This window comes from Pezoporus flaviventris, unplaced genomic scaffold (genome assembly GCF_033815535.1).
Source record: "Pezoporus flaviventris isolate CSIRO_AGI_PZ_B2104156 unplaced genomic scaffold, CSIRO_AGI_Pfla_v1 ptg000008l, whole genome shotgun sequence".
Taxonomy (NCBI): Eukaryota; Metazoa; Chordata; class Aves; order Psittaciformes; family Psittacidae; genus Pezoporus; species Pezoporus flaviventris.
The window spans coordinates 4,054,928-4,066,938 of record NW_026892556.1 but is presented as its reverse complement, the minus strand read 5'-3'; the positions used below and the strand labels follow the sequence as shown (position 1 = coordinate 4,066,938).

Below are 12,011 nucleotides of genomic sequence, written 5' to 3'. Positions count from 1 at the left end.
CACCCTCCTGCTCAAAACCCTTCTCCAAACCAGCAGGAAGCAGAAGGAAAAGCCTGGAATCATCCTAACTCATTCAGAGGAGCTGCCCTCCCTCCTGAGCTCGGGGGGAGCCAGGCACTGGTGCCGTGACCTTTTGGGTTTCCTTATTCCCCCCTTTTCTGTTGGCTTGTTTTTATACAGGACTGTATTTGTAATGTGAACGAGGATTTCTTTTCTATTCTGTAACTACGAAAGGCAAAGGAAGGTTTCAGCTGATGCTGTCCTGCTCTGGGGCATTTCCCTTCCTGCTGCACTTGAATCGATTAAAATCTGGTGGGTTTTTTACTTTTGGCCCCCTTTTTTCCCCTCCCTCTTAATGCTCCCACTCGCTCCTGCGGGCTCTTTAGCACCCAGCTTGTACCTGTAACCATGAGCTTCATTTTCTGGTGTCCCAGTGAGATTCCACCTTCTCCCTCGCTGCCCGGGTGGGTGATTTCCTCCCTGGTAGTAAAATAAGAGAAAAAGCTGGAATTTGGAACAGTAGAAAAGCAGAAAACACACGCGGGAGGGAAGGGGTGGATCCAGAGGGACCTGGACAGGCCGGAGAGGTGGGAGCATGGGAACATCATGGAGTTCAACGAGGCCAAGTGCAAGGTCCTTTCCCTGGGTCAGGGCAATCCCCAGCACAGCCACAGGCTGGGGAATGGATGGGGCAGCCTGAGGAGAAGGACGTGGGGTGTTGGTCAATGAGAAGCTCCCCATGACCCAGCTTCAGTGAGTGCTTCAGCCCAGAACCCCCCCATGTGCTGGGCTGCAGAGTGTGAGCAGCAGATCGGGGGGGGATCCTACCCCTCTGCTGAGCTCTGGGGAGATCCCCCCCTGCAGCCCTGATCCAGCTCTGGGGCAGCAGCACAAGAGGGACGTGGAGCTGTTGGAGCGAGGCCAGAGGAGGCCATGGAGATGCTGCGAGGGCTGGAGCAGCTCTGCTCTGGAGCCAGGCTGAGAGAGCTGGGCTGGGTCAGGCTGGGGAAGAGAAGGCTCCTGAAGGGGAGACCTGAGAGCAGCTCCAGTGCCTGAAGGGGCTGCAGGAACCCTGGAGAGGGGCTTTGGGCAAGGGCCTGTAGGGACAGGCCAAGGGGAATGGCTTTAACCTGCCAGAGGGGAGACTGAGATGAGCTCTTAGGCAGAAGCTCTTCCCTGTGAGGGTGCTGAGGCGCTGGCACAGGGTGCCCAGAGAAGCTGTGGCTGCCCCATCCCTGGCAGTGTTCAAGGCCAGGTTGGACACAGGGGCTTGGAGCAAGCTGCTCTAGTGGAAGGGGTCCCTGCCCGTGGCAGGGGTTGGAACTGGATGAGCTTTAAGGTCCCTTCCAACACAAACCATTCTGTGGTTCTATGATGATCCCCCACACCACATCTCATCCCAGCTTCTAATCATTAGAGCTCTGAAGCAAGAGGCTGATTAAGCTTTCCAGCTTGTTTGTTATCACTAAGTATATCAACACTGGATTTTCTCAACAGGCAATTACATGAGTAAGCCCTTTGGAAGCTTGCTGCCTTCTCAGTCCACATGACATCTTCTTGCAGTCCTCTAGCCTGATTGCGTTTTGTGAGGAGCTACCTCTTTCCACCAGCTCTGTGTATCTCATTTGCACTGCACCAGCTCTTCCTCAGCACTGGAAGATCGACAGGAAGGAAGCTCTGGGTTTCTCTTTACATCTCCAGAGCAAACAGGGCTGGAGAGCCTCAAGATCATCGGATCCTTCCCCTGCACAGAGCTATTCATTGGAATATGTATATGCAATGGAAAATGTATATTGTTACTGGGAACATACAGACTGCAGAGTCACAGGGCTGCAATCCTCATCAGGGTATGAGCAGTGGATTTGCAAGGGGTCAGTCAGCCAGAAGGTCTTCCTAGTCCCCAACCTCACTCCTCCTTTGCTTCCAGCTTCTCCAGATCTGATTTCTTGGCTTTGAGCTGTCCACTTTGCTCTTGTCATTGGTGACGCCGTGTTGCTGTTGCTGGGCTGTCACAGTGGCCTCCTGGGGCCCTGCCCAGGGCACAGCTATCTGCACGCTGCACCTTCAAGATGTGCTTCCTGTTTTGCTCCCAGTTAAAACAACACCCCAGCATGTTATCATGTATGGATGAGCATCACCCCCACTGCACACTCCTGTGCCTACACCGTTACATCTACAACCTCAGCTGAGCCCCCTGAGGCACACACGTTGGGATCCAGCTTTTAATTACTGCTTTGTAGATGAGGTTCTTCCCATGGTACCCATGGCCCAGTTAGGGCTGGATCTGCCCTGGGGCAGAGGGATGAGGGAGATGGGGATGTGAGACCCCCATGTCCCCTCCTGCACAAGCTGGAAGGAGCCCGCAGCAGATCTGGCGCTTGAAAGGCTTTTGCCTTTCTTCTCTCTCATATCCTGAGTGATTTTGCTTGAATCCAGAGTGCTAAAGGAGGGTTTGCTGAGTAAGAAAGGGCAAAGGGTGAGAGTGGAGCCTCTCTGCTCCCAGCTTGCCCCGGCAATGCAACCAAACCACCCAGAGCAAGAGGCACCAGTGCCAGGAACAACACAGGAGTCCCATGGCAACAGGGCAGGGACAGGAGCTCAGGAATGGTGTAACACATCTGGCACATGTCCCACTTGCAGGAACAAAATGGAGCTTCTCCTGCCCGGGCAGCTGCCCGCAGTGGCTCCATCCCGTCCTTGAGCCCTTTCTGAGGCTCTGGAGCTAAAAGGCAGCTGATTGAGAGCTGGCTCTGCTGCAGGACCAGAGCATGATGCTGCTTTGCTCCAGCAAAGGCGTTTCAGGGTTCCTCCAGCCATGCCATCAGTCTGCTGCTGGGCAATGCAATTTCAGGACAGCGTCCTTTGGGGTTGCCACCACATCCTGTCTGGCAGGGCCACTGGAGAATTCATCCTTGCTAAGGAAATACAACAGAGGATGGAAATAAGGCCTGGGATGTGTTCTTTAATCAATTTACAACCAAAAGCTTCCCTCCAAGCACGAAAACAGCATTGTCCCCATTCACCCATCGCGTCCTACCGGCCTTGCTCCCGTGCCTACTCCCATTCCCTTGGAACCAGCAGTATTTATGTCGGCACACCTAGGACCAGGCAGCCAGATCTATGGATCAACTCGAGTCCCTGAAAAGCATCTCTGTGCCTTTGTCTGAGGTTGTGAAAGCGGCTTTTTTACTCCTTAACATCTGTGACTCGCCAGGGTCCCTCGGCTGCGGGAGGGAGCCGGCGCTTCTGCACAGGGTAAATTAATCCTTTGTTGCTCCTCAGCCATTTCTTCGCTTGGGTTGGGATGGAAGAAAATCAACTCGTTTTTCTTCCTGCCCTTCCTGTTTACAGTGACACAGGGATTCTTCACAGGATAGCAGGGAGAGGTGCTCAGACTCTATAATGACATCGCAGCCTTGGCCAGGCAGGGGACAGTGGCTGTAAGGAGGGACCAGTTTGGTCCAGGAGATAAGGGGTTCAAAGTGAAGCCCCCAGACCTCACCATGGCTGTGGGTTGTGGTGCAATGCCCACACTCACCATGGCTGGGGCCGTTTTGGGTGATTGTTCACATCAGTTTTGTTTCGAAGCATTTCCCCCGCTGCTCTGAAAATAAGAGGATGGGTGCAAAACCAAAGTGATGGGAGTGATGTACCCTCTGATTGCTGGGACCTGGGGAAAGGCATGGGCTTATGTACCGAGCATCCTCCCCAAAGGATGCACCAGCTGCAAACCAAGAGGAGGAAAGAATCAGGCTTATCCTGAGCTGAGACCCAAACTCCAGCTCAGTCCCATAGCCACAGGGCTGCAGGTCCCCATGTGCCATTTCCCTGCCTCTTTGTTCCTAACCTGAGTAAACTGACTGGCATACGTGGGTTTTAACCACTAACACTTCAACCACAGGAGGACTCCTTCCCTCCCCCTCTTATTATACCGGTATAAATGTAATTATCCCTGGTGTAATTAACAGGAACCCTGTTTCTGGTGTCAGCAGCAGCCTGGGTGCATGCTGCAACCCGCTGTGGTGTAGCTGTTATCTCTGGCTCACAGCAGAGGGTCAGCACTGCCTGGGGACTCCTGTGCTACCACCAGCATGATAGTTGGGGACCAGGAATCCCCACCAGCAAGGTGGGGTGCTGAGGTTGCCAGTTTGCAAGCACAACACTCTAAAACGTGGCCAGGAGAGGCAAGCAGGGACCTGCCCATCTTCCCCTGGGCTCCGCAAGTGAAGACACGGTGTGAGAAACAGCTCCCGACCTCTCATGCTTCACAGCTGGAATGTTTGTCACCCGGGAGTCCACACTGATGCCACGTAGGAGCCTGGGATGTTCAGGGAGGAGGAGGGTGTGTGGGCAGATTGATCTGCTCCAGTGCCAAGACGACACAGTTCCACTATTCACATGTCTGCTATGCCAAGAGGTTGGCTTTGCTCACACCGGTGGTGATTTGGGGTTGTGGCATGGTCCACCATGGCATGGCAGAGCCAGGTTTAGGGCTCTACCAGCTGGAAGGTGGAGAACTGATCCAGCCTCACGTCTGATGGGCTGACTGCATCCCTGAGGCCATTTACTTGGAGCAGGGAAGCGCAGTGCAGCAGAGTAAGCTTTGTCTTCTCTAGGGATGCTCGCTAAGAGAAGCTGCTGATGTTCCTATTCTGCTGAAGAGCCTGGAGGCAGCCAGGCCTCGCTAACAGGAGCTACTCGTTGCACAGGATCCATGCTGCAGCCATTGTGGGGTGCTCAGGGCATGGGGGGGGGCCATGCCAAGGGCCACACACCCATTTGGACAACATGGTCCCAGCAGAGTTTATCACAGGGAGGCTCTGCCAGGTCAAACACGCCACGCCAGCGCTGGCTGAAGCAAGCTTTGGGTGCTGTACACGCTATAAGCTAACTCCTTATCCTGAAGGACCCCATCACACCTGGCCTGGTGTGCTCAGCACCCCCCAGGCTGCAGCCATGAGCTGTGTGTCCTTAGGGGTTCGGAGTTGGCTGCTTCCACGCAGCTTTGGTGCTGTGGGTGCTTAGAAGGGACACAGAGACACCCATCACCCTTTGGGGGAGAAGATGGATGCAAGCCACAGAGCCAGCTCCCAGCTGGATCTGACCCTGCTTGAGCTTAACGACTGCGATAAACCGAGGTAACTTCTTGCACCTGAAACCACAACCTGATGGCGTTGCCCACAGCAGCTCAGGATAAAGAGAAACCTCTCGCCGTGTCCTGTGTGGTTTGTGGGACCCCGTTGGCAGCTGAAGCCCTTTGAAACACTGCAGCCGCCGCGCTGGGCTTGTTTTCTCCGTGTGCATGCACGGGCATGTCCCGAGCGCTTCCCTGCACCAGCACCTTCCTCCTGTCTCCATGTGTGGGTCACTCGCCTGGCCAAGGGGGAGAGGAAGCATCGCATGTAAGCATCGAGCGCACATGTTAAGTTCCCCCCCCCCCCCCAAATAAAACCCACGGGAGCCCAGCACCGCTATGGAGGAGGCTGCACAATGCTGCCGACCGAGCTGCCCCTTTAACATGGAGGTGTTGTGGCACAAACTACCGCTCCCAGGGTGCAGCGCTGTGTTTTAGTGCCCAGGCTGGACCCGGAGCAGCGCACGCTGGGGTCTGTAGTTTCCTTACAGCCCTGGCTTTGTGGGGAAGGGGAGTGGAAGGGGTTTGGGGTGGGGGGAACACCCCCAGAATCGTGCTTGGTTGCTGGTGCTGCGCTGGGAAAGGCGTGGGGTGACCGCGACCCGCTCTTTGCGCCTCTGTGGCGGCTCTGCATGGCGGGCACCCGGGTGGGTGCTGCTGTGTGGGGCAGGGCGCTGGACGCTGCCTGACCTCCAAGCAACGCCCGCCTAGGGCTGCGGGGTGCTCGGGATAAAGGAGGGGGCTCCACCGCAGCCCCATGGGCTCGACAGCGCGGAGCTAGGGGCGGCCTAGAGCCCTAAGACCGCACCGGGGCCACGGTGGTGAAGCGGAACCGCTGAGCCCCAACCTGCGCGGGTGAAGGGCGGCGGAGGAAGAAGGCGCCTGCCCCGGCGCTGAGGGCCCGGGGCCGGGTGTGTGTGAAGGGGCCGGGGCCGGCGGGCAGGGCCGGGCCGGGCCGGGCCGGGCAGCGCCGGCATCGCTTGGAGCGGCCTCGCCTTCCCGGCGTGCAGCGCGGCGCCCGTCCCCGCCGGGCCGCCATGTTGTCGGAGTGAAAGGCAGGGGGAGAGGCAGGCGGCGAGCGGCCTGGGGGGGCCGAGATCCGTCTTCATCCTACCGCTCCGCCCGTGAGTATCGGCACCGGACCGGGCCCCCGCCGCGCCGCGCACCCCAGCGGAGCCGCCGGTGGGGCCATATTGGTGTGGGGAGGAGGCGGAGCGGCGCCAGGCCGCCCCGAAGGCGAGCGGCGGCGGGGCGCTGTGTCTGGCGCTCCCGCCCGGCTCCTTGTCGGCGCTCGGGGGGCCGGGGCCTGGCCCCTATTGTTACCGGGAAAGGGGGCCGCGGCGGGGCCCTGCCTCCCGAGCGCTTCTCCCGACCGCTCCCCGCTCGGCAGGGACCGGGGTGTTGTTGTGTGTGTGTGGGGGGAGAACCACAGGCCCATCCCGGCGCCCCCCGCCTGCGTCCACCCCCGGGGCCTGGCCCTCCGTGGGGCTCCCCCTTTCTGCCGGGGGGCGCCGGGCTCGGCTCTCCGGGAAAGGCCGGGGCTTTGTTACCCGGAGGCCCGGCCCGCTGGGGTGGGGGGGTGCGGTGGGTTCTCCCCTCCCCGGCCTTAATGGGGGGGGGGGGGGGGGGTGTCTCCGAGGGTCGGTGTCCCCGGGGTGGGGGGTGAAGGACGGTGCCTTGAGAAGAGGGGGTGAGGAGGATGCAGACAATACTTTGGGTGTGCTGGTGACCCGGGGGGGGTGGGGGGTGGTTGTGTTTGTGTGGGTTTTTTTTTATCCCTTCCCCTTGTTTTTATCTCGTTTTCACGTAATAACAGCGTTTGGCTCTTTTTAATTGCAGGCTTGTAATTTTAAGAGTCTGTCTCTTGCCCCAGCCTGAGAAACAATCTGGGCTTTATATACATATCTATATATATTTGTAGTCAGTGTTTAATAACTTTGTTCTCAGCAGAGATTTTATTAGGCAGATCATGAGTAAGGAATTTCCTTTATTAAGACTGAGGGAGGTGGGGTACGGGGGGGTGTTTGGGGGGGGGAGCGTTTATCACCCAAGGGTTTCATGGTGCTTTCAAGCACCTCCGTCGGTGACTGTGTGACCAGTGTCCTGCAGCGTGTCCCCAGCCTTGGAAGGAAAACACAAGGTTTAACGCTCAAAGTTCTCTCCTAGGCCCACACAGCACCGGAACAATGGCTCTGCTTTCCCATCCAGCCCAACTTTCCCAAATAACCCACCCAGCCCCAAGCTCCCTTCTCGTTCGTGATTGAACTTTTGGAAGCATGCCTCTTGCGCTGGCTTGATTTGGGGATATTGCCTTATTTTCAGAGGGATATTGAACAGGAGCAGGGAAGAGCTGAGCATGGAGCTGTGCTCTGCGTGGATTAAAGCTGCTTTAGTCAAGGCCATGCTTCAGACTTGCTTGGAGATAGCTTCAGAGTTTTTGTTGCTTGTGGAACGTCCCATAAGCTAAAGTATTTCGCCTGTAATAACACAGAGTGCTTTATTTACATGCTGTGTTTTTATCGAGGGAAAAGGAAAATCACAGCCCTGGACGCTTGGTAGGGGGGTGGAAACCTTTGTTTGGAAATCCAAAACCTCCCAGCAGCTGGTTTAGGTTGGAAAAGTTTATTCTGTGTTTTGAGGAAGAGTTTGGGACTGGAAAGGCTCCTCGGAGCCATTAGGAGCTGCTGGTTAGCGAATGACTGCGTGTTGTGTAGGTGACTGTACATGCTTGTGATGCTCTGTGTGCTTTGAATGACAGGATTCAGCTGTCCGCTGCATTTACCATGGCATTTCTATAAAAACCCGGCTTGGAACCAAACTTGAACTACCCCCAAAGCTCCTTTCCCCTTCGCTCCCTTTCAAAATGTCGCCTGTGCCAAGTTTTCCTCTCGCCTTTGGAGCTGCCTTGTCTGGATCAGACGAAAGAGGAAGTGTCTGGGAGCAGGAGGCACTGGTGCGGAGCTGCACGGTGCCTCCATGAGCCTTGCGACAGTCTCCCCCCCCTCCAGTCTTTATAGTAACACAGTTATTACCGATCTGCCTATAAATGAAAGCAGAAACCACTTTGTGCTGGTGAGCAGGAGGTTCTTTGGGAGGAAAACAAGGTTGTGGTTGTGCTGCCTGCCTCGCACAACTTTGTTTGCTGTGGTATTCCCCCTGGAAAAGGGGCCTTGGCACAGTGAAACTCCTTGCGGATTCATAGTATCTTCCTATGGTTTTTAAAGACTGCCCAGAGAGAGCTTGCAACCTCTTCACGCAGAGGCTGCTCAGGTTTCATTGTCAGCAGTTCATACACGCCCCAACCGGGTGATATGTGAATTTCTTCCCACTAATTACTTACTTGGAGTTTCTCTTATGGCATGGAGGTGCTTTATTCCTTCATTTTGTGGTACCGAAGGGTTTTGATAATGATTATTAAAGGGAAACTAAGGGGAAAATGCCATTAAATTTGAGTATTGTGTTCTTAAAAACAGGGTTTAGTAATATCAGGTGTTGTCACAGTGGTTTATGAAGTGGTTGGGAAAGACAGGAGGAGTTAGTTCTGTTGAATGCTGCTGGTATTTAAGTTGTGAGGGTCTTTGTATAAGAAACCTCCTGGAGTTGTGTGTGTGGCTGTGGAAGCTGTGTGTAGGGGCAGTTAAATCTCATCTCTGCAGTTCTTAGAGTTGTTTTCTTGTGACTGTTAACACCCTTCTCAGTGTGTGGGGCAAACCTGACAAAGTTTGAGCCAAGATTGTTGTTTCTTTTTGGTGTCGACTTTCTTTCTCCACTGTTAGAAGATTGTTCTTGGAAGTTGCCTGTAGTAGTTGAGTGTTGTTCAAAACGACTCTGATGAGCAGAGAGCAAACACGGGCGCCTTTCAGGCCATTGGGATCAGGGCCAGGGTTAGCAGCCACCAAGGTACAACGGTAACGTGTTGTGTTGTACAGAACACCCCCTGCCCCAGTGTCATCCTTATAACTCCTGTGTGGGATCTTTGGGGTTATGTTTTGGTAACAAGCCATAAACTAGTGATGATCTTAGACCAGTTCTGACTACAGCACGGCTTTAGACCCAGGTTTGGTTTCTGTGTGTGCTCTGCACTGGCTGGGCGTTACATAACAGATGAAAACACTTCTCTGTTCACACGTGCAATGTCTTCATTGCTCTCAGGATCAGCTGATAACATCTTCAATAACAAACTTCCACGGTTTGTGCTGCTGGGATGTCATCAGAATATTGGGAGGATGGTGAATTAGGGAGGTGCTGGGTGCCCACCTGTCTTACTGCACACAGATGATGTGGGCTGTATGCAAGGCATTTGGGGTGGTTTCGGTGTTTGAGGGTTTCTGTGACTTGTCCAGCTTTCCCCTGCTGCGAGTGGGACTGGCGCTGCTGGCTGCTCTGGAAGGTTCTGCAGGATCCCGGGCACTGGGAGGTTACCTGCTCTGTCTCCAGGGAATCTTGTACCAAACAGGCCAGTGTGTTTTACTGTCTCACGACCCGAGCCAGCGGCTGAGTGTGCAGGAAGGGTGCGTGTTGTGTTTGGGGTAACTGTAGAAGTAGAAATCCAGGGGTTTAAGTTTGCATTTAAAAAGCATGCCTTGGTATTTTGCATGACTGAGCAAGCACATGGTGGTATTGGGGCTCGTGTATTGACTGAGGATCTGGCCTGTGAAGTGTCGCATGGAAACAAGCACAGCAGGCTCTGAGGGTGGGATTCGTGTTCCACCAGGGAGCCATGGCACTCCAGTGGGTGTTGTGTCCATAGAACACACTGACGCTCTGATTTCAGTGTAATGGGCCCCTTACACAAACCTTGTGTGTGCTGATAAAGCTTTGGAACACAAAACGTGGGGTTTTTTTTTTGGCTGGCTTGCATTGTTAGGTGATATTTTAGTTGCTAGGTTAATGGAGCAAAGAATATGTTACAAGGAGTTGGGTTTGGCGTCGTGATGTTTCCCTGCCAGTCACGAGCTGGGTGTGTGATTGAAGCTGTAAAGCTGAAGCTGTAAGGATTTCATGTTATCTTTTCCTTCCCTCTTTTCCCTCCATCTCCCCCCCCATCCATCCCCTTCCATAGGTGCTGGTGGAATGAGCGTTGCGTGTGTTTTGAAGAGAAAAGCAGTACTGTGGCAGGACTCATTCAGCCCCCACCTGAAGCAGCACACTCAAGATACAGCTAATCCCAACATGCCTGTTGTACTGACATCTGGAACAGGGTCCCAGGCTCAGCCACAGCCAGCTGCAAATCAGGCCCTTGCAGCAGGGACACACTCCAGTCCTGTTCCGGGATCAATTGGAGTTGCTGGTCGCTCCCAGGACGACGCCATGGTGGATTACTTCTTCCAGAGGCAGCATGGTGAGCAGCTTGGGGGAGGAGGAAGTGGTGGAGGCGGCTATAATAACAGCAAACATCGCTGGCCTACTGGGGATAACATTCATGCAGAACATCAGGTAAAAACCAAGTTCCCTGTTTCCAAACTCAACCTGTGAATGCATCGGGCTTGTGATAGATGCTTTTAATGATGCTTAAGCTGGTTGTTGGGTGGTTGGAATGGGCAACAGTTGTGCTTTTTTGTTTTCTCTTTCCAGGATTGTGGTGCCTTGGTTAGCTATAAGCTGAAACATTTTGGCTTTGCAGGGTGTTGAAAGCCCAAACCGCTCTGTGACAGTCAAATGCATGTTTGCAAAGTTTCTCATTCCCTTTATTGATTTGGTTTTTTTTTCCAATGTGTGAACCAGTGTAGCAGTGCCTGCTGCTGCTGTTCAAATCTGTTGCTGTAGTTAAATAATTCTTATGTAATGGCATTACAAAACTGCCAATGCATGGAGGTTGGGCTTTTACCATTCCCAATATTGAAAAGCACAGCTCTGGAAGTCACTGGTAATGTGTTTTCCTGGGTTTCTTTGCTTGTTTGTTTTGGGTTTGGGTTTTTCTTATTATAATTGGGAGGGGAAGGTGCTATTCATGTGCTTAGCTGAACTGAGAACTGCCTTAGGAGTGTCAGGAAACAGCTTTTAGGCACACAGCTACCTTCTTACAGCAACTAAATGTTTTTAAAGGGGTAGTGGGCTGGCCTGTGCCTCTGTAGTAGTGTTTACTAGAAGTCTGCTTAGCAGTTGCATTGTCAGATGTGCTGTGAGTTAAATGACTGCATGACTCACTCTGGCTTTCTGTCTGTGACCTGTGAGTAACTCCTCAAAGGAGATGTGCTCCCTCTTCTAAGGGAGCACAACTTAAGTGGAAGCACACTTTTCACACGGAATCATTCCCACAAGCAGGAGAGCAGCAGACACAAAGCTTCTGCAACCTGCACATGAGTATCTCCTGCCTCTAGTATTTCAAGTAGAAGGGAACAGGCACTCGCTCCTTTGTTGCACTGCCTAGGGGGAAGTGTTGCCATCCAGACCTTTGAAAAGCAAATGTTGCAGAGAGTTTTGCAACCTCGATGGTGTTGGTGTGTGCATCAACAAAGAAGGAAATCCAGGTTCATTTTTGTCTGGAAGAAAAAGCATATGAAATCCTGCAATATGAGCTAAGCAGTCAGAAGAATATTGTTCTTATTCCCTCATGTGGAAACAAAGGATTTAATGAAGTTATTTCAATGCAGTTATTTCCTTTAAAGTGAGGAGGTGTAATTTTCCTGTTAACTGGCCAAGTTTTCAGTCACTAAATGTAAAAGTTACTGCAAGAAAGAATGATGGAGGAAATGTAAATGTGGTACTTTCTGGTTTTCCCCCATGTGTTTTGTGATCTGAAGCTCAAAATAAATACAGTTAACAGTAGGACCTTGTTTGTTTTGCTTCCTGGTGGTTTGCACATTGCCTGTACCTAAGGTCTTTGTCACTCAGCCCTGGTGTTTAGTTTAAAGCCAAGAGGTGGGAAATCATTGTG

At 53.3% G+C, this 12,011-nt stretch overlaps 1 protein-coding gene across 7 annotated transcripts in view; it reads left to right on the top strand.

The window, feature by feature from the left end:
• Positions 1-6,115: 6,115 nt before the first annotated feature.
• PUM1 (pumilio RNA binding family member 1) overlaps positions 6,116-12,011 on the top strand; it is a 63,348-nt gene continuing 57,452 nt past the window's right edge. For all 7 annotated transcript variants that reach the window (XM_061449992.1, XM_061449987.1, XM_061449991.1 and 4 more), the window contains exons 1-2: positions 6,116-6,258; positions 10,197-10,570. In XM_061449992.1, the coding sequence (XP_061305976.1) occupies positions 10,208-10,570 (363 nt within the window). In that variant the 5' untranslated portion in view covers positions 6,116-6,258; positions 10,197-10,207. The remainder of the gene's footprint in view (positions 6,259-10,196; positions 10,571-12,011) is intronic.